The 24,765-nt window shown below is 48.8% G+C and overlaps 1 protein-coding gene across 1 annotated transcript; it reads left to right on the top strand.

The window, feature by feature from the left end:
• Positions 1-1,539: 1,539 nt before the first annotated feature.
• Positions 1,540-22,016, top strand: LOC119842860 (zinc finger protein RFP-like). The gene is made up of 6 exons (XM_043496932.1): positions 1,540-1,947; positions 3,434-3,529; positions 6,217-6,444; positions 11,946-11,968; positions 16,558-16,667; positions 21,253-22,016. The coding sequence occupies exons 1-6, from the start codon at positions 1,540-1,542 to the stop codon at positions 21,759-21,761; spliced, it is 1,374 nt and encodes a 457-aa protein (XP_043352867.1). The 3' UTR covers positions 21,762-22,016.
• The last annotated feature ends 2,749 nt before the right edge of the window (positions 22,017-24,765 follow it).

Below are 24,765 nucleotides of genomic sequence, written 5' to 3'. Positions count from 1 at the left end.
CATATTATCTTATTCTGGGAGAAGGGGCGGGGTGGTGGTGGGGCCTTTGGGGTGGATGGGGTGGGGGCAGGGCCTCAGGCAACCGGTGGCCCCCCCCCACTTTTAGGGAGCTTAAGCCGTTCCTGTCCCCGACTGGAAAGGTCCATAGACAGACAAAACAATCACAACAACCTGCAGACAAACAGACTAAATGTCAGGGCACCCACTTCCTGCTCTGCTTTGTCTCCAGTATCCCCTTCCCCCACCCATCGTCTGACTGGTCAAACTAAACCAAAGGGTCTTCAGGGCAGGGATGGTCTTAAACTCCGACCATCCCCGTCTCCTCCCACTGAGGGCAGGTCTACGCTTAAAACGCTGCAGTGGTGCTGCTGTAGCACTTCAGTGAAGATGCTACCAACGCTAATGGGAAGACTTCTCCCATTGTTGGCGTAGGTACTCCACCCGCCCGAGAGATGGTAGGTGTGGCATTCTCCCGGCCACACAGTGCTCTCTACCCTGGGGGCTAGGTTGTGTCCAGGCTGCACTAGGCTGTGTCACTCGGGGGGTGGATTTTTCACATTCCCTGAGCGATGTCGTTATACGGACTGAATTCCCGAGTGCAGACCAGGCCTCAGTTTCTGATTTTTTTTTTTTTTTTTTTGCTTGTTTGCCTTGCCTTGAATGGACTGCCATGGCTGATATAGGGCCCTGTCTGCAGCATCCACTCCTTTCCCCGCTCCAGGAAATGGTGGGAATGTTAATGAATACGGAGGAAGGATTTTTGCTCCAGGTCCTGAAATGTATTTAGTCTCCTAACTTCCAATGGAGGCTAAATACCTGAGGAGCTGGGCTTTTATTACAAGTTTGTCTGGCCTGCAACACAGCAGGTCTCCGAGCCTGACTGGGGCAGGTCTAGGAGCTACAGGAATATCAATAAATATAAACACAACTTGGGTGGCGCAAAGGTGGCAGATCAGCAGGGGATAAAGAAGGACGGGGACAGAGATACGCTTAGCTTGGAGCACTTCCCTACTTGGTAATCATAGACTCATAGAACTGGAAGGGACCTTCAGAGGTCATCTAGTCCAGTCCCCTACCCTCATGGCAGGACTAAGTATTATCTGATCATCCCTGACAGGTGTTTGTCTAACCTGCTCTTAAAAGTCTCCAGTGATGGATAATCTTTATCTGTTGGTGAAATCTGACTCCTAACCGCCAATAATTTTTCTTACTGTGTCTGGATTTAAATAAATGATTGCATGACATTCATTTATTGACATTTGGGCGCAGGATTTCACTGTTCTGCCCTTCAATAGCAGAGAGATCCATTCTCTTAATTGCGGTTTCAAAGCATTTTTTTTTAACCTGGGAATTAAGTAGCATTGTTCCCTGCATGGGGAAGGTCACATTGCTCTCCAGGGCCTCAGGGGCTGAAACTAGATGGGGCTCATTCCAGCCCAGCAAATGAGCCGGCTCCAGAAGAAGAAATGCTGTCAGGATGCACTCAAAGGGAAGTGATGTGAAACTAACCTGCTGTCACACTTGTCCTCATGGAGAGCCATGGCTACTGTGGAAAAACTCCAAGAGGAAGCTTCTTGTTCCATCTGCTTGGAGTATTTCCAAGACCCGGTGTCTATACACTGTGGGCACAACTTCTGCCGAGCCTGCATCACTCAGTGCTGGGGCAAACTGGCTATAAACTTCTCCTGCCCCCAATGCAGACAGACCGCCCAGCAGAGAAACTTCAGGCTCAACAGGGAGCTGGCGAACATGGTGGAGCTAGTGAAACAGCTGAAGTTACCTCCAGCAAAAGAGCCAGAGGTAGAGCACATGTGTGAGAAACATAGGGAGCCTCTGAAACTCTTCTGTGTGGAGGAACAACAATTAATATGTTTGGTCTGCAGAGAGTCCTGGGCGCATGGAGCTCACGTTGTGGTTCCCATAGAGGAGGCTGCCCAGAAGTACAAGGTAGAAAATCTCTCTCTCCAGAGTCTCTATTTATGCCTCATTTATGTTTTTGGTTGGTTGGCTTTTCAAAATCAAAATGGCAGCAGTTCAGTAAATCCTAGTGTAATTTGGGCCCTTCACTGGGCAATTTCTAGACTAAACGTTGGGTTTCTTTCCAGTTCAACTTGAACTTCTCATTTCCTGCGTTATTGATGGTCTATTGATGCTCACAACAGAGTTCTTGCATGGAATTTTGGCCCAGAGCTTCAGAGGTATTTAGATTTCTGGATTCCATTGAAATCACTGGAAATTGAGAGCCTAGGTATCTTTGAGGAGCAAGGTCTTAGCCACTAAATTTTTGATCTGTGCTCCTGTAAACTGTTTTTTTTTTTTCCTAGTGGAACCTGAACACCTAATGTCTCATTCATTCTTTTTGCTAACAAGCGTTCCTGCAAGGGGTTGTGCTCTTAAATTACTGATCTGTGCACCTAACATTAAAGAAAATGTTACATAGTCTGGGAATTAGACCTAAATGAACGTGCCCTTTTGCATCGAAGGTCGCAGTCTTCCAAACACTAATTAGGGCTTGCCTATTACATGGAGAAATTCCTGATCAACTCCGTGTGTGGACGCTCTTATTTTGGAGCAAGAATGCTCTTGCTCCTGTAAAGTGGATTAAGCTGAATAGGAATACATCACTGTAGTTTTGGAGTAAAAGTGTCCACACATGTACTGTGCTTTAAATTCACACCCGCAATGATTGGCAAGTCTAGATAAATCCTTATGCACATGCTTAAATTTATATTACCATGTCAATGAGGCTACTCAGAGTAGTAAGTTAAGCATGTGTGTGTCACGAGATCAGGGCTATTTCACCCTGAAACGACATTCCTCAGTCACTGAACCTGTTGTGAATAAAACTGACTGGAGTAATATATTACTCCTTGCTCTATGCCACTTATTTCACTCCCAAGAAGGTAATGCCTTTCTCCAATTCTTGTACGCAGTGTATCCAGTTTAACACTGACTCCTAATTCCCTGGCTTTTTAATGGATGTATTTTGCTAACAACTGCATTGGTACAGCTGTGCTGCTGTAGTGATTCTAGCATAGACGAGCCCTTTAGATGTTGCAAGTTCCTTTCTGAAGCTGGTCTATTTGAAATAAAGTTGACTAAGGTCATTTTTGTCTTCTTTTGTGTCATTAATTTCATACCCAACAAAGCAATAACTCACTCCTTGCTTCCCAGACCGCCTGACTGCTAAGCAGAGCCCTTGGTTTGTTACACAGGCCAGCATTACTGACTGGGGGGGGGGGGGAACCCAGTAACTTATGGGAGGCAAACGTGGCCCCAGCCAGCCAGGGAATTTACATGCAAGTGGCATTAAGAAAGTTCTCCCCGTGAGTTAGAGTAGCTGGTAAAGAGTTTATTTAAGTGAAGTCTGAATTGGATCCACTCCTCCCCCACCCAAAAAGGAAATCCCACCAAAATCTTTTTCTCTTCTCAGGAGCAAGTCAAGGCTCGACTGCAGGCTCTGAGGGAAGAGAGAGAAAAACTCCTGGAATTTAAACTGACTGGCGAGAGGAGGAGCTGGGAGTATCTGGTAGGTGCCCAAAGCAGAGAGAGGATCTCTGTCTTTGAGTGAGTATCGCTGGCTTTGTCTAGACTAGGATTTAAATATGGGCTATTAAATCTTGGGGCTTGTCTACACTGAAAACACCACCACGGCACAGCTGTAGACGCAAGTGTGGACACAACTTATGCTGACAGGAGGGGCTCTCCCATAAGCGTAGGTAATCCACCTCCCCGAGAGGTTACGGAAGAATTCTTCCTAGCGCTGTCACCCCTGACCGCTGTGATTATGCTGATATAACTTTTAAGTGGAGCTCAAGCTTAAGACCCTGGGTTGTGAATGTTTGTGTCTCTCTGAGACAATAAATAAGTATGTGTCAATGTGTCTCTCGCTCTACGGCTTCCATGTAGGGATGGTATTTCTGTTCTTCTGTGACCACATGCTCCTGAGTGTGATGCATGTGTGATTGCATTTCCACATGCAGAGGCAACACATAGGGGGATCATGTGCCCCCCAGATTTGCTGCACAGTTTGTACTGAGCATGCTCCCACGGACTGAGCATACTCAGTTACACTGCTGAAGCCAGCTGCCCTCACTCCCCCCCCCACCCCCTGCACCACTAATGGCAGGCATGGGTCGTCTGTGTCCATGGGAGTGCCTATAGGAAGTTTCTGGATGTCTCTCTCTTGTGTGTTCATGAGCATTTGTCTCTGTGGTTTGTATTTGTTTTTTAAATGTCTGATGTGCTGATATCATGATTTTTCTCATTGGATTTTTTTGTTGGTGTCATGCTTTTAATTTCCCATATCTCCCTTTGCCCAGGAGTCTCTGCCAGTACAGGGGGTGTGTGTGAGATAGAGAAATGGGCCAGGTCTACACTAACATGTTAGTTGGACCCAGCTATGTCATTCAGGGATGTGAAAAATCCACCCCCCCCGAAAGACATAGTTACGCTGACCTGCCCTGGTGTAGACAGTGCTAAGTTGATAGAAGAATTCTTCCATCAACCTAGCGACTGCTTCTCGGGGAGGTGGATTTAGCACAGCAATGGGAGAACCAGTCCCAGATTACCGCATGGGCCAACGGGCTGAAAAAATCTCCCCCTGCCACGGCCCCAGGGCGGGAGGAGCTCTCACTCCCCACCACAACCTCGGTGCAGAGCTTCTCCAGTCTTGGTGCCACAGTGGGGGGAAGGAGCAAGCGGGGGGGGGGACAGGATAGGGCTGTGGGGGAAAGAGTGGAATGGGGGCAGGACTGTGGGAGGAACAGGGGCAGGGCCATGGGGGAAGAGGCGGAACAAGAGTGGGGCCATGGGTAGAATGAGGGGAGGGCCATGGGGGGAGGGGCGGAACAAGGGTGGGCCATGTGCGGGGTTGCAGGTGGAAGGGGCGGAACGGGGGTGGGGCTACAGGTGGAAGGAGTGGGGTAGGGCCACAGTTTTGGCGTCGGGGCCCCCTCACTTGCTGTGGCCCAGGACCCCAGGAGACCTTGATCTGCCTCTGGGGTGACCCCCTCCTGTTGCTGCAGTGAGTGTCTACACTGACGCCCTACCACAGAGCAGCTGCAGCACTGCCACTGTGCCACTGTGCTACTGTAGCGGTTTCAGTGTAGACACAGCCAGAGAGCGAGAGAATGTTAACCTGAGTCCTGCCTCCTGCTGCCCTTTCTGCTGCTAGATGAATCTGGAGTTCACTAGGCCCGTGATATGAGAACATCCTAATCATGCTGTAGCCAAAATGTGATCCTTGGATGCGTAACCATGGGACTTTCGAGTAGGGGTAGAGAGGTTATTTTACTTATGTATTTGGTCCTGGTGAAACTGCTGTTGGAATCCTGTGTCCAGTTCTGGTGTCCTCAATTCAGAAAGGATGTTGATAAAGTGGAGAGGGTTCAGAGAAGAGCTACGAAACTGATCAATAGAATAGAAAACGTGCCTTCTAGTCATAGATGCAAGGAGCTCCATCTTTTCAACTTAACATAAATAAGGCTTCAGAAGTGACTGGATCGCGGTATGTAAGTACCTACGTGGGAAACAAATGTTTGATAATGAGCTCTTTGAAACTAGAGGACAAAAATATACCACAATTGTCTGGCTGGAAGTTGAAGCTAGACAAATTCGGACTATAAATAAGGTGTATATTTTTAACAGTGAGGATAATTAACCACTGGAATATTACCAAGGGTCATGGCAGATTCTCAGTCACTGACAACTTTTAAATCAAGATTGTTTTTCTTAAAAAAAAGATATGCTCTAATTAAAGAAAAAATGTTTTGGAAAATCCTATGGCCTGTGTTACACAGATCAGACTAGATGATCACAATGGTCTCTTCTGGCCTTGGAATCTATGAATCTATGCTAAAGATCACATACTATTAACTTCATGCATCCGATGAAGTGAGCTGTAGCTCACGAAAGCTTATGCTCTAATAAATTTGTTAGTCTCTAAGGTGCCACAAGTACTCCTTTTCTTTTTGCGAATACAGACTAACACGGCTGCTACTCTGAACACTATTAACATAAATTAGGACTGATTAAGGAAGCTTTAGGAAGATCTCTCTCTCATCCATAGGGAGTTTGTCTCAAAAAAAGTATTGAAATGACTTTTTGGGGAAGTGAGAAATTTCCTTTTGGCAGACACATGGCTGTATGAAATACCCCTGATCTCTCTGCAGGGTCTTTACCTGCCCATTCCCCATTTCTATTTATTTGTTACAGGAAAAGATCAAAAAGGAGAGGCAGAGAATTGGGTTTGAATTTCAGCAGCTCCACCAGTTTCTGGAGGAACAAGAGCGCCTCCTGCTGGCCCGGCTGGGAGAGTTGGACAGGATTATGAAGTGGCAAAAGGAAACGGTCACGAGATTTCCCATAGAGATTTCCCATCTTAATAGCCTGATCAGTGAGCTGGAGGGGAAGTGCCAGCAGCCAGCGAGTGATTTCCTGCAGGTGAATTTCCTTGCTGTGGCGATAGGCTCCAGCAGTGGGCAGCTGCAGGATCCTTTCCCCATTGCCAGAGCCTTTCCCCCGTTCTGTTAGAGACACCCCAGTTGCCTCTGCACGGTATCCTGAAATATCTTCACAGGGGATGATGCACAAAATTGGGATGATGCCAAAATTGCCCCCAAAATTCTCTCTGATGTGGAATATTCCTGGTATGTAGCCCGCTCTCCCAGTTCTCTGTGAGACGCTGCCTATGGCTGCACTGTGCATGCAGAATGCCAGAGCCCTGTGGCAACTTTGCTTGCCAGAGTTCTGCACTCAGCTAGTGCTCTAGGGAAGATCAAATCCAAATGAGCCCATAAATATTTAACTTATTGTTTGTATTACAATAGCCTCCAGAGGCCCCAATGTGCCAGGCACAGAGAGAGGCTGCAGCAGAGCCAGCAAATGAACCCAAAAAGAAAAGGAGGACTTGTGGCACCTTAGAGACTAACAAATGTATTTGAGCATAAGCTTTCGTGAGCTACAGCTCACTGCATCCGATGATCTTGGGAGACAGGCCAGTCCTTGCTTACAGACAGCCCCCCAACCTAAAGCAAATACTCACCAGCAACCACACACCACACAACAGAACCACTAACCCAGGAACCTATCCTTGCAACAAAGCCCGTTGCCAATTCTGTCCACATATCTATTCAGGGGACACCATCATAGGGCCAAAAGAAAAGGAGTACTTGTGGCACCTTAGAGACTAACAAATTTATTAGAGCATAAGCTTTCGTGAGCTACAGCTCACTTCATCTGATGCATTTGGTGGAAAAAACAGAGGAGAGATTTATATACACACACACAGAGAACATGAAACAATGGGTTTATCATACACACTGTAAGGAGAGTGATCACTTAAGATAAGCCATCACCAGCAGCGGGGCGGGGGGGGGGGGAGGACGAAAGCCTTTCATGGTGACAAGCAAGGTAGGCTAATTCCAGCAGTTAACAAGAATATCAGAGGAACAGTGGGGGGTGGGGTGGGAGGGAGAAATACCTTGGGGAAATAGTTTTACTTTGTGTAATGGCTCATCCATTCCCAGTCTCTATTCAAGCCTAAGTTAATTGTATCCAGTTTGCAAATTAATTCCAATTCAGCAGTCTCTCCTTGGAGTCTGTTTTTGAAGCTTTTTTGTTGAAGTATAGCCACTCTTAGGTCTGTGATCGAGTGACCAGAGAGATTGAAGTGTTCTCCAACTGGTTTTTGAATGTTATAATTCTTGACGTCTGATTTGTGTCCATTCATTCTTTTACGTAGAGACTGTCCAGTTTGGCCAATGTACATGGCAGAGGGGCATTGCTGGCACATGATGGCATATATCACATTGGTAGATGCGCAGGTGAACGAGCCTCTGATAGTGTGGCTGATGTGATTAGGCCCTATGATGGTATCCCCTGAATAGATATGTGGAGAGAGTTGGCAACGGGCTTTGTTGCAAGGATAGGTTCCTGGGTTAGTGGTTCTGTTGTGTGGTGTGTGGTTGCTGGTGAGTATTTGCTTCAGATTGGGGGGCTGTCTGTAAGCAAGGACTGGTCTGTCTCCCAAGATCTGTGAGAGTGATGGGTCATCCTTCAGGATAGGTTTCAGAGTAGCAGCCGTGTTAGTCTGTATTCGCAAAAAGAAAAGGAGTACTTGTGGCATCTTAGAGACTAACAAATTTATTAGAGCATAAGCTTTCGTGAGCTACAGCTCACTTCATCGGATGCATTTGGTGGAAAAAACAGAGGAGAGATTTATATACACACACACAGAGAACATGAAACAATGGGTTTATCATACACACTGTAAGGAGAGTGATCACTTAAGATAAGCCATCACCAACAGCAGGGGGGGGAAAGGAGGAAAACCTTTCATGGTGACAAGCAGGTAGGCTAATTCCAGCAGTTAACAAGAATATCAGAGGAACAGTGGGGGGTGGGGTGGGAGGGAGAATACCATGGGGAAATAGTTTTACTTTGTGTAATGACTCATCCATTCCCAGTCTCTATTCAAGCCTAAGTTAATTGTATCCAGTTTGCAAATTAATTCCAATTCAGCAGTCCTCTCGTTGGAGTCTGTTTTTGAAGCTTTTTTGTTGAAGTATAGCCACTCTTAGGTCTGTGATCGAGTGACCAGAGAGATTGAAGTGTTCTCCAACTGGTTTTTGAATGTTATAATTCTTGACGTCTGATTTGTGTCCATTCATTCTTTTACGTAGAGACTGTCCAGTTTGGCCAATGTACATGGCAGAGGGGCATTGCTGGCACATGATGGCATATATCACATTGGTAGATGCGCAGGTGAACGAGCCTCTGATAGTGTGGCTGATGTGATTAGGCCCTATGATGGTATCCCCTGAATAGATATGTGGACAGAGTTGGCAACGGGCTTTGTTGCAAGGATAGGTTCCTGGGTTAGTGGTTCTGTTGTGTGGTGTGTGGTTGCTGGTGAGTATTTGCTTCAGATTGGGGGGCTGTCTGTAAGCAAGGACTGGTCTGTCTCCCAAGATCTGAGAGAGCGATGGCTCATCCTTCAGGATAGGTTGTAGATCCTTGATGATGCGTTGGAGAGGTTTTAGTTGGGGGCTGAAGGTGATGGCTAGCGGCGTTCTGTTGTTTTCCTTGTTGGGCCTGTCCTGTAGTAGGTGACTTCTGGGTACTCTTCTGGCTCTGTGAATCTGTTTCTTCACTTCAGCAGGTGGGTATTGTAGTTGTAGGAATGCATGATAGAGATCTTGTAGGTGTTTGTCTCTGTCTGAGGGGTTGGAGCAAATGCGGTTATATCGTAGCGCTTGGCTGTAGACAATGGATCGAGTGGTATGATCTGGATGAAAGCTAGAGGCATGTAGGTAGGAATAGCGGTCAGTAGGTTTCCGATATAGGGTGGTGTTTATGTGACCATCGCTTATTAGCACTGAGAGTTACCAAAAGAAACTACAGCATTTGCTCAAGAAACTGAAAAAGCACAAGAACAAATCCGCACAGACACACCCCTAGAACCCCGACCTGGGATATTCTATCTGCTACCCAAGATCCATAAACCTGGAAATCCTGGACGCCCCATCATCTCAGGCATTGGCACCCTGACAGCAGGATTGTCTGGCTATGTAGACTCCCTCCTCAGGCCCTTCGTTACCAGCACTCCCAGCTATCTTCGAGACACCACCGATTTCCTGAGGAAACTACAGTCCATTGGTGATCTTCCTAAAAACACCATCCTAGCCACTATGGATGTAGAAGCCCTCTACACCAACATTCCACACAAAGATGGACTACAAGCCGTCAGGAACAGTATCCCCGATACTGTCACGGCTAACCTGGTGGCTGAACTTTGTGACTTTGTCCTGACCCATAACTATTTCACATTTGGTGACAATGTATACCTTCAAATCAGCGGCACTGCGATGGGTACCCGCATGGCCCCACAGTATGCCAACATTTTTCTGGCTGACTTAGAACAACGCTTCCTCAGCTCTCGTCCCCTAATGCCCCTACTCTACTTGCGCTACATTGATGACATCTTCATCATCTGGACCCATGGAAAAGAAGCTCTTGAGGAATTCCACCATGATTTCAACAGTTTCCATCCCACCATCAACCTCAGCCTGGACCAGTCCACACAAGAGATCCACTTCCTGGACAGTACGGTGTTAATAAGCGATGGTCACATAAACACCACCCTATATCAGAAACCTACTGACCGCTATTCCTACCTACATGCCTCTAGCTTTCATCCAGATCATACCACTCGATCCATTGTCTACAGCCAAGCGCTACGATATAACCGCATTTGCTCCAACCCCTCAGACAGAGACAAACAGCTACAAGATCTCTATCATGCATTCCTACAACTACAATACCCACCTGCTGAAGTGAAGAAACAGATTGCCAGAGCCAGAAGAGTACCCAGAAGTCACCTACTACAGGACAGGCCCAACAAGGAAAACAACAGAACGCCACTAGCCATCACCTTCAGCCCCCAACTAAAACCTCTCCAACGCATCATCAAGGATCTACAACCTATCCTGAAGGATGAGCCATCGCTCTCTCAGATCTTGGGAGACAGACCAGTCCTTGCTTACAGACAGCCCCCCAATCTGAAGCAAATACTCACCAGCAAGCACACACCACACAACAGAACCACTAACCCAGGAACCTATCCTTGCAACAAAGCCCGTTGCCAACTCTGTCCACATATCTATTCAGGGGATACCATCATAGGGCCTAATCACATCAGCCACACTATCAGAGGCTCGTTCACCTGTGCATCTACCAATGTGATATATGCCATCATGTGCCAGCAATGCCCCTCTGCCATGTACATTGGCCAAACTGGACAGTCTCTACGTAAAAGAATGAATGGACACAAATCAGACGTCAAGAATTATAACATTCAAAAACCAGTTGGAGAACACTTCAATCTCTCTGGTCACTCGATCACAGACCTAAGAGTGGCTATACTTCAACAAAAAAGCTTCAAAAACATACTCCAACGAGAGACTGCTGAATTGGAATTAATTTGCAAACTGGATACAATTAACTTAGGCTTGAATAGAGACTAGGAATGGATGAGTCATTACACAAAGTAAAACTATTTCCCCATGGTATTTCTCCCTCCCACCCCACCCCCCACTGTTCCTCTGATATTCTTGTTAACTGCTGGAATTAGCCTACCTGCTTGTCACCATGGAAGGTTTTCCTCCTTTCCCCCCCCTGCTGTTGGTGATGGCTTATCTTAAGTGATCACTCTCCTTACAGTTTGTATGATAAACCCATTGTTTCATGTTCTCTGTGTGTGTGTATATAAATCTCTCCTCTGTTTTTTCCACCAAATGCATCCGATGAAGTGAGCTGTAGCTCACGAAAGCTTATGCTCTAATAAATTTGTTAGTCTCTAAGGTGCCACAAGTACTCCTTTTCTTTTTGCGAATACAGACTAACACGGCTGCTACTCTGAAATCTCCCATCTGTATTTTCCACCAAATGCATCCGATGCAGTGAGCTGTAGCTCACGAAAGCTTATGCTCAAATAAATTTGTTAGTCTCTAAGGTGCCACAAGTCCTCCTTTTCTTTTTGCGAACACAGACTAACACGGCTGCTACTCTGAAACCTGTCAAATGAACCCCATAACCCAGCGTCCAAAGTAGGAGTCTAAACATTTTGCTAAGGCAACATAACATGTGCCAAACTCAGGAATCTGCTGTGGAGATGGATGTGGGGATTGGGGTGGGAAATGTTAATCTTCCTGATTAGCATTTTCCTTTTGAAAAGGCTGGATTGTTTCTCTGTGCCCAATAGAATGCGCCGCCTAACCCCAGGGGAAGATTTAGAGGCTGGTTTGGAAAATCCAATTCTGTGATCTAGATGCTTTAATAAATATGTAGAAGCAGGTTGTGACTTTAACCTATGGAACTTTGATGGGTGTTTGGCATTTCACATGTGCAAATCAACTTCCTTTCTCTCTTTCTCTCCCTTCTAGGACATCAGGATCACCTTGAGCAGGTACATAGCTCCTTCTCACTCCCCCTCGCCTTTCATTCTCTTGTCATGTTAAAACCCCAGGGCACAGCAGCAAGGTATAGGGGGCACAATCACAACTCTCCCAGTGTTAAGTTTAATTAAGCGGTTTTAAATATCGTCCACCCAGTGATTACTTTGTAATGAAAGAAGTGCCGTGGCTCAGGTAATTAGGAGCCATATTTTTTACTTTCATAACCGATGCATCAAGCCCAGAGGTGCCAGGGCTATGAACTGCCAGGCCCAGAGATGCCGGGACTGTGAACTGCCAGGCCCAGAGATGCCGGGACTGTGAACTGCCAGGCCCAGAGGTGCCGGGGCTGTGAATTGCCAAGCCCAGAGGTGCCAAGGCTATGAACTTCCAGGCCCAGAGGTGCTGGGACTGTGAATTGCCAGGCCCAGAGGTGCCAGGGCTGTGAATTGCCAGGCCCAGAGGTGCCGGGGCTGTCAATTGCCAAGCCCAGAGGTGCCAGGGCTATGAACTGCCAGGCCCAGAGATGCCAGGGCTATGAACTGCCAGGCCCAGAGGTGCCAGGGCTGTGAACTGCCAGGCCCAGAGGTGCCAGGGCTGTGAACTGCCAGGCCCAGAGCTGCTGGGACTGTGAATTGCCAGGCCCAGAGGCGCCAGGGCTGTGAACTGCCGGGCCCAGAGGCGCCAGGGCTGTGAACTGCTAGGCCCAGAGGTGCCAGGGCTATGAACTGCCAAGCCCAGAGGTGCCAGGGCTATGAATTGCCAGGCCCAGAGATGCCGGGACTTTGAACTGCCAGGCCCAGAGGTGCCGGGGCTGTGAATTATCAAGCCCAGAGGTGCCGGGGCTATGAACTGCCAGGTCCAGAGGTGCTGGGGCTGTGAACTGCCAGGTCCAGAGGTGCTGGGGCTATGAATTGCCAAGCCCAGAGGTGCCAAGGCTATGAACTTCCAGGCCCAGAGGTGCTGGGACTGTGAATTGCCAGGCCCAGAGGTGCCAGGGCTGTGAATTGCCAGGCCCAGAGGTGCCGGGGCTGTCAATTGCCAAGCCCAGAGGTGCCAGGGCTATGAACTGCCAGGCCCAGAGATGCCAGGACTGTGAACTGCCAGGCCCAGAGGTGCCAGGGCTGTGAACTGCCAGGCCCAGAGCTGCTGGGACTGTGAATTGCCAGGCCCAGAGGCGCCAGGGCTGTGAACTGCCGGGCCCAGAGGCGCCAGGGCTGTGAACTGCTAGGCCCAGAGGCGCCAGGGCTATGAACTGCCAGGCCCAGAGGTGCCAGGGCTATGAACTGCCAAGCCCAGAGGTGCCAGGGCTATGAATTGCCAGGCCCAGAGATGCCGGGACTTTGAACTGCCAGGCCCAGAGGTGCCGGGGCTGTGAATTATCAAGCCCAGAGGTGCCGGGGCTATGAACTGCCAGGTCCAGAGGTGCTGGGGCTGTGAACTGCCAGGTCCAGAGGTGCTGGGGCTATGAATTGCCAAGCCCAGAGGTGCCGGGGCCGTGAACTGCCAGGCCCAGAGGTGCTGGGACTGTGAACAGCCAGGCCCAGAAGTGCCAGGGCTGTGAATTGCCAGGCCCAGAGGTGCCAGGACTATGAACTGCCAGGCTCAGAGGTTCCGGGGCTGTGAATTTCCAAGCCCAGAGGTGCAAGGCTATGAACTGCCAGGCCCAGAGATGCCGGAGCTGTGAACTGCCAGCAGAGAGATGCCGGGGCTGTGAACTTCCAGGCCGAGAGGTGCTGGGGCTGTGAACTGCCAGCCCAGAGATGCCGGGGCTAGGAACTGCCAAGCCTAGAGGTGCTGGCAGTGAGTCCTGGCATGCCCTGGCACAAATTAAGCACTGCTTCCACCACTAAGGGACTGGCTGTCTCAGGATGCTGGGGATGGATTAAGAGGCCTTTCATCTCTAGGGCCCTGGTTACAATCCAGCACTGCTGACTCTTTGGCTATGTCTACACTACACACCACTGGTGGTAGCATGTAGGGTGTATGTAGCTACACAACACAATGAGAAACAGGCTCTGTCCACACTGTGCTGTGTAACTACATGCGGTGAAAGGTTTCGGCGGGGGGAGACAATAAGGAAAGGACACTTTTTGCTGCGGCCTTCCCCTGCCGGAGTCTTTCCCTTGCTGTGGAGATAGGCTTCAGTAATGGGAAGCTGCAGGGGCCTTTCCCCACTGTCTCTCCCATTGCCAGAGCCTTTTCCCACTTCTGGAGTCTTTTTTCCAGCAGCGGGGAAAGGTTCCAGCTGCAGGGAGTCAGCGGGACGCTACCCTACTGAAAACAGCACTGAGTGGACGGGGAGGCATGACTTGGGTGAGTAGAGAGCATGTGGGGTATGTTCTCGTCTACATATCCTCACCCTTCAGGAGTGTTTTTACTCACCTAAGCCGTGCCTCATAGCCTGCACTGCTATTTACACCCATGCTAAGGGGGCCTCCCCATGTATGTACTCTATACCCCGCTGAAAGAAGCGTGCAGATGTACCCTCTGTGTGGAGTGAGCCGTGTCTGGTGAGGGACTGGTCTGACTCCAGTTGCTGTTGGGCTTGAGGTCTAAAATACAAAGACCACTAGCAACATGGGAACATCCTGGCCATCAGAGCATGGAGGACATGGACCTAAGTGGCCAGGATGCAACTTCCTTCCTACCCATACACATAGGCCCGTATCTTCTAAGGCATTGCAACGATGAGATTTGACCATAGGTTTTCCACCTCTCAGGTGAGTGCTCTCTGGGACTGGCAAGGCATTCTCTGTCTGGCCCAAGTCATATTTAATTATGTATAAAAAGGTTGAACGACAGGAGGTTCTGTGGTTCTGTTACTAACCCAGGAACCTATCCTTGCAACAAAGCCCGTTGCCAACTCTGTCCACATATCTATTCAGGGGACACCATCATAGGGCCTAATCACATCAGCCATATTATCAAAGGCTCGTTCACCTGCGCATCTACCAATGTGATATATGCCATCATGTGCCAGCAATGCCCCTCTGCCATGTACATTGGTCAAACTGGACAGTCTCTAGGTAAAAGAATAAATGGACACTAATCAGACGTCAAGAATTATAACATTCAAAAACCAGTCGGAGAACACTTCAGTCTCTCCGGTCACTTGATTACAGACCTGAGGGTGGCTGTCCTTCAACAAAAAAACTTCAAAACCGACTCCAACGAGAGACTGCTGAATTGGAATTAATTTGCAAACTGGATACAATTAACTTAGGCTTGAATAGAGACTGGGAATGGATGAGTCATTTCACAAAGTAAATCTATTTCCCCATGTTATTTCTCCCTCCCACCCCACCCCCCACTGTTCCTCAGATGTTCTTGTTAACTGCTGGAAATAGCCTACCTTGTTTGTCACCATGAAAGGTTTTCCACCTTCCCGCCCCCCCCCCCCAGCTGCTGGTGATGGCTTATCTTAAGTGATCACTCTCCTTACAGTGTGTATGATAAAACCCATTGTTTCATGTTCTCTGTGTATGTATATAAATCTCCCCACTGTATTTTCCACCAAATGCATCCGATGAAGTGAGCTGTAGCTCACGAAAGCTTATGCTCAAATAAATTTGTTAGTCTCTAAGGTGCCACAAGTACTCCTTTTCTTTTTGCGAATACAGACTAACACGGCTGCTACTCTGAAACCTGCCTAGAAGAAGTAAAAGAAAACTCAGTTTGATAGCATCCTGTCTGGCAAGAACTCACTTATCAATAGCTGGGATGTAAAATCCTCATTTCTTTGTTGTTCTATCACTGTAGACCCCATTTCCCTATTGTTTGTGTGTATAATCTCTGTCTGTTTCTGTGATTGTTTCTGTCTGCTGTATAATTAAGTTTGTTAGGTGTAAACCAATTCAGGTGTTGGGATATAATTGGTTAGATAATCATGTTACAATATGTTAGGATTGGTTAGTTAAATTTCAGTAAAATGATTGGTTAAGGTATAGCTAAGCAGAACTCAAGTTTTACCATACAGTCTGCAGTCAATCAGGAAGAAAGGGGGGAAACGGGAACAGGGAATGCAGGTGGGGAAATTGGAATCATGTTTTGTTAAAAGGGGAATGGGAACAAGAAATGGGGGGACACAGGCAAGGCTCTGTGGTGTCAGAGCTGGGAAGGGGGACACTAAGGAAGGACATTGGAATCATTGCTTGCTGGAAGTTCACCCCAATAAACATTGAATTATTTGCACCTTCGGACTTCGGATATTGTTGCTCTCTGTTCATGCGAGAAGGACCAGGGAAGTGAGCGGGTGAAGGAATAAGCCCCCTAACAGCATCTACAGGGTTAGGTGGCAGATGAAGGGGGTTGCAATGCCACCTAAATCTGGGACTTAGATGCCTAAATCCCATTGTGGATCTGAGCCTAATAGTCTCTGTAGCCTAAGGATGGATCATGACTATGGGGGAAGCATGTACAGCCAGTGCCTTGGTGTCACCTTCTGTGAGGGTAGGACACACAGAGGAATCTATTCTCTGTGGCCTCAGTGCAGGAGCATTGACTGGCGTGAGCTTCATATTAAAAGGCAATTAAGTAATGCATAATAAGGAGTAATTAATGTAATGAATACAATTTACTTCAGAGAGTTTTCTCTCTCCAGGTGCAAAATGTTCCAGCAGCCCATGGGGATTTCTCCTGAGCTGGAAAAGAGGCTCAGTGATTTCTCTCAACAAACTATTGCTTTAAAGGAGACCCTGAGGAAATTCAAAGGTACCATCACAGGAGGCAGGCGGAGGATCGAGTTGTGTCTCTGTGACTGTGAGAGGAGATGGGCTCTGGCCACTTAGCAGCTAATGTACAACCCAGCAAAAGAACAGTATAGGACTATTGGACGGGGCGGTGGGACTGGGAACTGTCCAGGCCAAAAGAAGTTTCAAATGAGGATTCAGAAATGAAATAACATGAATGTGGTTCAATGTTTTAGTCACTTGTTTCTCCTACATCATGAGAAATTTGGGATCCAGGTGAAGGGAGCAGTGCCAGATCCAAAAGGGTCTGAATCCTGCTTATGAATAGAGCCCTACCAAATTCACAGCCATAAAAAATGCGTCACGGACTGTGAAATCTGGTCTCCCCCTGTGAAATCTGATCTTTTGTGTGCTTTTGCCCTATACTGTACAAATTTCATGGGGGAGACCAGTGTTTCTCAAATTGTGGGTCTTGACTCAAAAGGGTGTTGTGGGGAGTCACAAGGTTATTTAAGGGGGGTTGTGGTATTGCCACCCTTACTTCTGCACTGCTGCCTTCAGAGTTGGGCGGCCAGAAAGTGGCGGCTGCTGACTGAGGGCCCAGCTCTGCCACCAGCAGCACAGAAGTAAGGGTAGCAGTACCACAATCCCCCCCATAATAACCTTGCAACTCCCCCACAACTCCTTTTTGGGTCAGGACCCCTACAACACTGTGAAATTTCAGATTTAAATAGCTAAAATCATGAAATTTATTACTTTTAAAATCCCATGACTGTGAAATTGACCAAACTGGACCATGAATTTGGTAGGGCCCTACTCATGAATGAACGGAGAAAGAGATCCAGTAAACAATGGTTTAAGGAGATGGAGCTGGGGGCTGGGAGTCAGGAGACTTGGGTTTTGTTCTAGGTCCTCCACTGATTCGGTGAGTGACCCTGGAAAAATCAATTCAGTGCTATGTGCCTCAGTTTCCCCATCTTCAAAATCATGATGTTCTATTCCTCCAGCACAGCCAGCCCCTTGCACTTCATGCACAGGAAGTCCCTTCTGGCTTCTGGCAGAAAAGAAAACATGGTGCATCCGTGGTAAATCACCACTGCTGTTCTAGCGCTGGCCATCTTGAAATCCGCACAGAGAAGGAAAGCCTCTCGTGTGCCCTCTCTCGGCTCCCTCCCAAGCTCTCCTGTTAGTTTGCCTAGCAAATGACGATTTACACCAAGTCTCCCAGCTTAGATCAGCCCAGCCCCTCACCACTAGGGAGCAACCAGTGGGGCTGATCAAAGCTCAATGGGTCAGGCCAACAGACGAGAACTGCAGTCTGCGCTAGGCTCTCTGATGTTCAATCTAGGCATGCATTGGTGTTCTGAGATCCTTCGAGAAAACAAGTGATATAGTTGTATAAAAATGTTCCTGGGATATTCTTGATTCCATTTAAGGTACATCAGGCTTGACTAAATAAGTTTTTTCTCTCCATATCTCTGCCCCTTTCCCTTGCTCTGTTTCCTTACCTCATTAAGCGGACTTGTTTAATTCAGAGTGGAAAGCTGGGCATAAAGCTGACTCCATGACATCTCTCCTCTCTAGACACTCTGGCTCTGGGGTTAGAGACCGGTGCAGGGAGATCTCTAGCATGGGGTGTGGACACCACAGGAAGAAAGGGTGAGTTTTTACAAAGATATTTCCTGGTTTGCATTTGTAGCTCTGGCTTGAATGGCAGAAGACCCTCGGAGATCAAACAAAACAACCTCCTTTCAAAAGAGAGAGAGAGGGTGACAGGAAAAGGGATGGGGACTTAAACAGCCTACAATATTAACCCCTTAACTGCTGTTCCCACCTGACAAGTGCGGCATGGGAGTGAGATGGGGGGTGGCAGTGCAATCCACTGACTGACTGGGATTTAGTGCTGTTGGCTTGATCCTCCCCTTGCTTCTCTCCCTCAGTCACCTGGATCTCCCATTTTTTCTTCCCACTGGGCTGCGGGGTCTCCATTTATGATCTTCCCTTCACCCTGGCTCTTTAGGACCTCTCCACTGTTGCCTGACCCTTTGGAAGGTTAATCATCTTTGGATTGGTGGCCAATCGATCGGAGTGTGATAAGGTTCTTCCCCCAGAATCAGACCTGACACGATGGAGGTCAATATCTTGTGGGGAGTCTCAGGTTGGATGACAAGGACACATACCCTGAGGGCAAAGTAAAACCTTACATACCTTTATGAAAATAATGGAGAAAGCTAGAAAAGACCCAAGCCACATAACAAGGTAGAGATTATACAGTATCAGGGTTATCCTTGAATTGCATACTCACAGCCTTAATTGAGGACCTGGTGGTAAGAGACAACAGGACCAGCCCCATCTCTGGCATCTATAGGTTAACACAGTGGTTCTCTAACTTTAGCAACCTGAGGACCCCCATTTTGATTTAAATTTTTTCACGGACCCCCCCAATCCCCCTACTCAGCCCCAGGCCCTGCCCCACTCCACCCTTCCCCAATGCCCCACCGCCGCCCCATCTTTTCCCACCCCCACTCCACCCCGGCCCCTCCTTTTCCCCACCTCCTTCCCCGAGTGCGCCACGTCCCTGCTCCTCCCCCTCCTTCCCAGGACCTCCTGCACGCCGCTGAACAGCTGTTCCCCAGTGTGCAGGAGGCTCTGAGAGGGAGGGGGAGGAGTTGATCAGTGGGGCCGGCAGACGCCCTGGAATACCCTTGCGGAACCCCCGTTTGAGAAATGCTGGGTTAACATGTAACAGTCATTTCAGCCCATGATCATACCATCACCCCTTGCTCCGGCGGATTTGTGATTATTCCTTCTGATGTTCCTTGCAGTAGCACGGACTGGAACATTGTAGTACCGCTGAGCAAGCTCTCCTTATTTCCCAACATCTAAATGTAACCATTAGGCCATTAATCTATTCAAGGGTTACCACCTGCTTAACACTTATGCTAATTTATGCTTCAGCTAATCCTGCAGCAGATCTCAAACTGGGGTTTGTGACCTCAAAGTTTATTGTCATGACCTCGTTTCAATGGGATCACCAGGGCTGGCGTTAGACTTGCTGGGGCCCAGAGCCAAAGCTGAAGCCCCAGCCTCACTGCCCGGGGCTGAAGCCAAAGCCTGAGGGCTTCAGCCCTGGGTGATAAGGCTCAGGGTTTCAGGCCCCTCACCTGGGCTGAAGCCCTTGGGCTTTGGTCCCCCTGACTGGGTCAGGAGGGCTCAGGCTTCGGTCCCCCCTTCTGGTGTCATATAGTAATTTTTGTTGTCGGAACAGGGTCGCGGTACAATGAAGTTTGAGAACCCCGATTTAGGTTTCTTACATTACAGCTGAATATATTGAAAGCAGCTAAATATAATGAAGGCAAGACAGTGAATATAGGCAAGCTTGCCCTATGGCAGAGGTGGGCAAACTAGGCCCTCAGGCCACATCCGGCCTGCAGGACCCTCCTGCCTGGCCCCTTAACTCCTGCCCCAGGAGGCTAGCCTCCGGCCCCTCCCCTGCTGTTCCCCCTCCCCTGCAGCCTCAGCTCACTGCACCGCCGGCGCAATGCTCTGGGCGGTGGGGCTGTGAGCTCCTGGGGCCTGACCCAGTGCTCTGTGCTGCACGGTGGTGTGGCTGGCTCCAGCTGGGCAGCGCGGCTATAGCGCCGCCAGCCATTGGTGCTCCAGGCAGCATAGTAAGTGGGCAGGGGGGGTTGGATAGAGGGCAGGGGAGTTCAAGGGGGTGGTGTGGGGGCGGGAGTGTGGATAGGGGGTGGGGCGGTCAGAGAGCAGGGAACAGGGGGGGTGAGTGGGGGCAGGGGTCCCGGGGGGCAGTCAGGAATGAGAGGCGGGGTTGGATGGGGCAGTGGGGGGCAGTCGGGCGGGGGGGCAGGGGGTCGGTCAGGGGCAGGGAGCAGAGGGTGGCGGATGAGGTAGGAGTCCCTGGGGGGCCATCAGGGCACAGGGAACAGGGGCGGTTGGATGGGGTAGGAGTCCCGGGGGGGCCATCAGAGAGCGAGAAGCAGGCGGGGGTCGGATAGGGGGCAGGGACGGGTACAGCCTCCCCTAACTGGCCCTCCATACAATTTTGGAAACCCGATGTGGCCCTCAGGTCAAAAAGTTTGCCCGCCCCTGCCCTATGGGCTACACCACTGGGTGCCTCCTCCTCCCCTCTGCCACGTGGGCTGGGAGGCAGCTCTCCATTGGTTGGCATCTCCTATTTCTCTTCCATTTCACAGTGGGCTGGGTGCTGGTTGTGCCCTCCCACACACACTCCCTGTGGTCTGGGCTGCCTCCTCCTTCCTCCTTGCTAGCTGGGGCCGGGGTGTCTCTCCTTAACGGGCACAACTGGTGATTCCCAGGCTCTGCTGCCTCCCCTGCTCTGTCCCTGCTGCTGTCAGTGGGGCAGCCCCCACAGGGAGATGCAGAAGGGGAGGAGGCAGAGAGAAGCAGTCACAGCAGCAGATTTAGCAGCACCCCTAGAACCTGGGAGAGGACAGAGAGCCGGGACAGAGAGGCAGAAAATCAGGGAGCGACCCAGCTGGGACCGGGCTGCTTGGGAGTGCGAGAAAAGGTCCCCTCCTTCGCTAGGGCCGAGCTCTGCCCCTAACGCTCTGATTCTCTCTCCCCAGCGAATGTGACTCTGGATCCAGACACGGCTCATCCCCAGCTCATCCTGTCTGTGGATGGGAAAGGCGTGAGACGGGGACACGAGCAGCGGGATCTGCCCGACAATCCCGAGCGATTTGATTCTGTTCTCTCTGTGCTGGGCCGTGAGGGGTTCGCCTCGGGCAGATGCTACTGGGAGGTGGAGGTGGGCGTTGGGGGAATCTGGTCGGTGGGGGTGGCCAGGGAGTCTGTAAGAAGGAAGGGACGAATGAGCAATTACCCTGAGCAGGAGATCTGGGCTGTGGGTCATTGGGGCAGTCAGTACCGGGCTTACACCTCCTGTGAGACCATTCTGCCCCTGCCTACGATCCCCAGGAGAATCCGGGTGGCTCTGGACTATGAAGGGGGGCGGGTGGCATTTTTTGATGTTGACAACAAGTTCCTGATCTTCATTTTCCCACCGGCCTCTTTCACTGGGGAGAGACTCTTCCCTTTCTTTTTGGCAGGATCCCCACTCCGGCTATGTCCCTGAGATAGGGGCAAAGGGGAATGGTTCCATGGGATCATAGGTGCTAACTACTGGGGTGTTCTAGGGATGGAGCACCCCTGGGAAAAAATAGTGGGTGCTCAGCACCCACCAGCCACAGCTGTTCAGCAGCGTGGCCGATCAGCTGTTTGGCAATGCCCTGATCAGCTAATTAGAGGGCACTGCTAAACAACTGATGGCGGCACCAACAAACAGCTGTTTGGTGGCTCAGGGAGAGTTTGGAGGAGGGCAGAGAACAGTGAGTGGTGGGCAGGCGGGGGCTTCTGGGAGTGGGGGTGGGAAGAGGCAGAGCAAGGGTGGGGCTTCAGGGCAGAGTGGGGGTGGAACACCCCTGGGGAAATATAAAAATCGGAGCCTATTCACGTGACCACCATAAAATAGGTTTCTCTAACATCTGACTCCACGACATTGAGGCTAGAGCGTATTTCTGGCCAGTCAAAAGGGCAGAGATGTGGACGTGAAGGTGAAGCAAATGGCATTTGTCTGTCAATTCTTTATGATTCTGAAGGCCCAGGGATTTTGCAAGGTCAGGGAATAAGAAATGTTGCCCGTAGCCACCAGTGATTCTGCAGCCTCTAGGGGAGATTTTGCAGCAATGTCAGAGACAATTTTAAAGGGCATTTTAAAATAGATTTAAATGGTGCAATTAGTGCAGCAAGATATTTGATTGCGTTTAGTTTACACTATTCCCAGGTGATCAGTTTCCAATATCCCAACATCTTTGTGCTGAGAATGTGTAGCTACGGGAGAGATTCTTTTAAGGGGGAGCTGGAGGTTTTACTTCCTGGATGGGGGACATTTGGGGATTTTGGCGCAGGACCTTAAAGGTATATAGGAGAGTATTTCAATGGGAATTAGACACCTAAATACTTTGAGGATCTGGGCTGTTGGTACCTGGGGTGGGATGAGAGGCTGTTTGGTACTGAGGGATTGGCATGTGGCTGGAGGTTTCAGTGAAAAAGATCAGCAGTGAAAGAATTGACAATGCCCAATGTAGTAGGAAGAGAGTCTAAGATATAAGCCCTTGTACCACAGGCCTCGTATAAGGCTTGAGCTAAAGTAGTGGGCAAGTTTTGCTGATATAAAGCAAAGTTAGCAAAAGTCAGGCTGTGAGCAAACGTCAGGCTCCGCCTGCTTGCAAGCTCACACCGTCTGGCAAGAACAGGGCTAATATTGCAGAAACACAGATTCCTAAGAAGTGCTAGAGGTGCAGAGTACTCACCCAAACACATTCTAGAAGAGTGGTACCAGAACACCCCAATATCAAGGATGGTACAAAAACATTCCCCAAGGATAACAGGAACATACTGACCCCTCCTAAAAGACAAGGTCAGGATGACAGTGTAATAAATAAAGATGTTTTAATCAAACCAATATGTGCAAGGAAATGGGTAATACCTAGCTAAGTCAGAGGGCAGAAACTAACTATGTCAGAGGGACAGTACGTAATTTGTTTGTATCACGGTATAAAGATGTATCTCTGAGAGAGTGTCCTGGTCCTGCCGAGGGGGGAATGGAAAGTCCTGCCATTCACTGAACTGCATCCATTGTCATGGGCATACATGTCTTCATATCCTCGTAAAGTCTGCCAGGGGCTATAACTATGCTTTGTCGACAATAAACCTGACCTGGTTCCTTCGTACTTTAACAGATCTTGTGGTCATTCGCTCGAGGTCTGCTGGGCTGGCTATTTGCACAGAATTGGGGCAGCACACAGGGAGAACACACACATGCAGTTGAACATCTAACCACACCCATCTTTATGTTTGAATTAAAAACCCATTGAACTCCATGGGGGAGTCCATATTTCTCAGAGCAATTGGAGGAGGGGGGAGGTAGGGAAGGGAGGGGAGAAGACCAAAGAGGGGGGAACCTGAAGAGAAGGAAGAAAACAAATCATTTCCAAGTTTGAAGTTTTACAGTTTTTTTAAGGAAATGGGTTTGACCTTTTCAAGATTCACAAAATTGATTGTGTTAAAGTGTCTTGATAGCTCAAAAAGGCTCTTTTGGGGTTTGGGAGGGTTTATTGATTTGTTTGTCATTTTTCTCTTGGGTGAAAGAATTAACAATGCCATCATTAGGTTTCAGAGTACCCGTTGACATAAGTGGTACAAGCCACATTTCTCCAAGCTATGGGATTGTGGTTGGGGATCTCATGGAGAGGGGAGAGGAGATAGTGGGACTGGAGTGGCAACCTGAAGATGGTGGAGAAAATTATTAATCTCCCTATTTGAAGAATATTTCACAGGGTTCTATATAGAGAGACAAGGCAGGGGAGGGGATATCTTTCATTGGACTAACTTCTGTCGGTGAGAGAGACAAGCTTTGGAACTTACACAGAGCTCTTCTTTAGGTCATTTTATTTTAGGATTTCATTTCTTTATTAAGGAAATGGATTTGACATTTTTATGATCCACCCCGACCCCAGGAATGGCTTCATGTGTGTGTGTGATATACAGGAGCTCTCAAATCCCTTTTATAAATTGTGAATGCTTTTTTTGCCAGTGTGTTTGTTGCCACTGAGATGAATTACAATGAATGGGAAGTTTCAGAGTAGCAGCCGTGTTAGTCCATATTGGCAAAAAGAAAAGGAGGACTTGTGGAACCTTAGATACTAACAAATTTATTTGAGCATAAGCTTTCATGAGCTACAGCTCACTTCATCGGACGCATGAAGTGGAAAATACAGTGGGGAGATTTTATATAGATAGAGAACATGAAACAATGGGTGTTACCATAGGTTTCAGAGTAGCAGCCGTGTTAGTCTGTATTCGCAAGTACTCCTTTTCTTTTTTGGTGTTACCATACACACTGTAATAAGAGTGATCAGGTAAGGTGAGCTATTAGGAGCAGGAGAGCGGGGTGGGGGCAAACCTTTTGTAGTGATAATCAAGGTGGGCCATTTCCAACAGTTGACAAGAACATCTGAGGAACAGGGGGCGGGGGAGGAATAAAAATGGGGAAATAGTTTTACTTTGTGTAATGACAC

This window comes from Dermochelys coriacea, chromosome 14 (assembly GCF_009764565.3).
Source record: "Dermochelys coriacea isolate rDerCor1 chromosome 14, rDerCor1.pri.v4, whole genome shotgun sequence".
NCBI lineage: Eukaryota > Metazoa > Chordata > Testudines > Dermochelyidae > Dermochelys > Dermochelys coriacea.
Note: the sequence above shows the minus strand (reverse complement) of the source record. Positions and strands in the feature narration are given on the sequence as shown.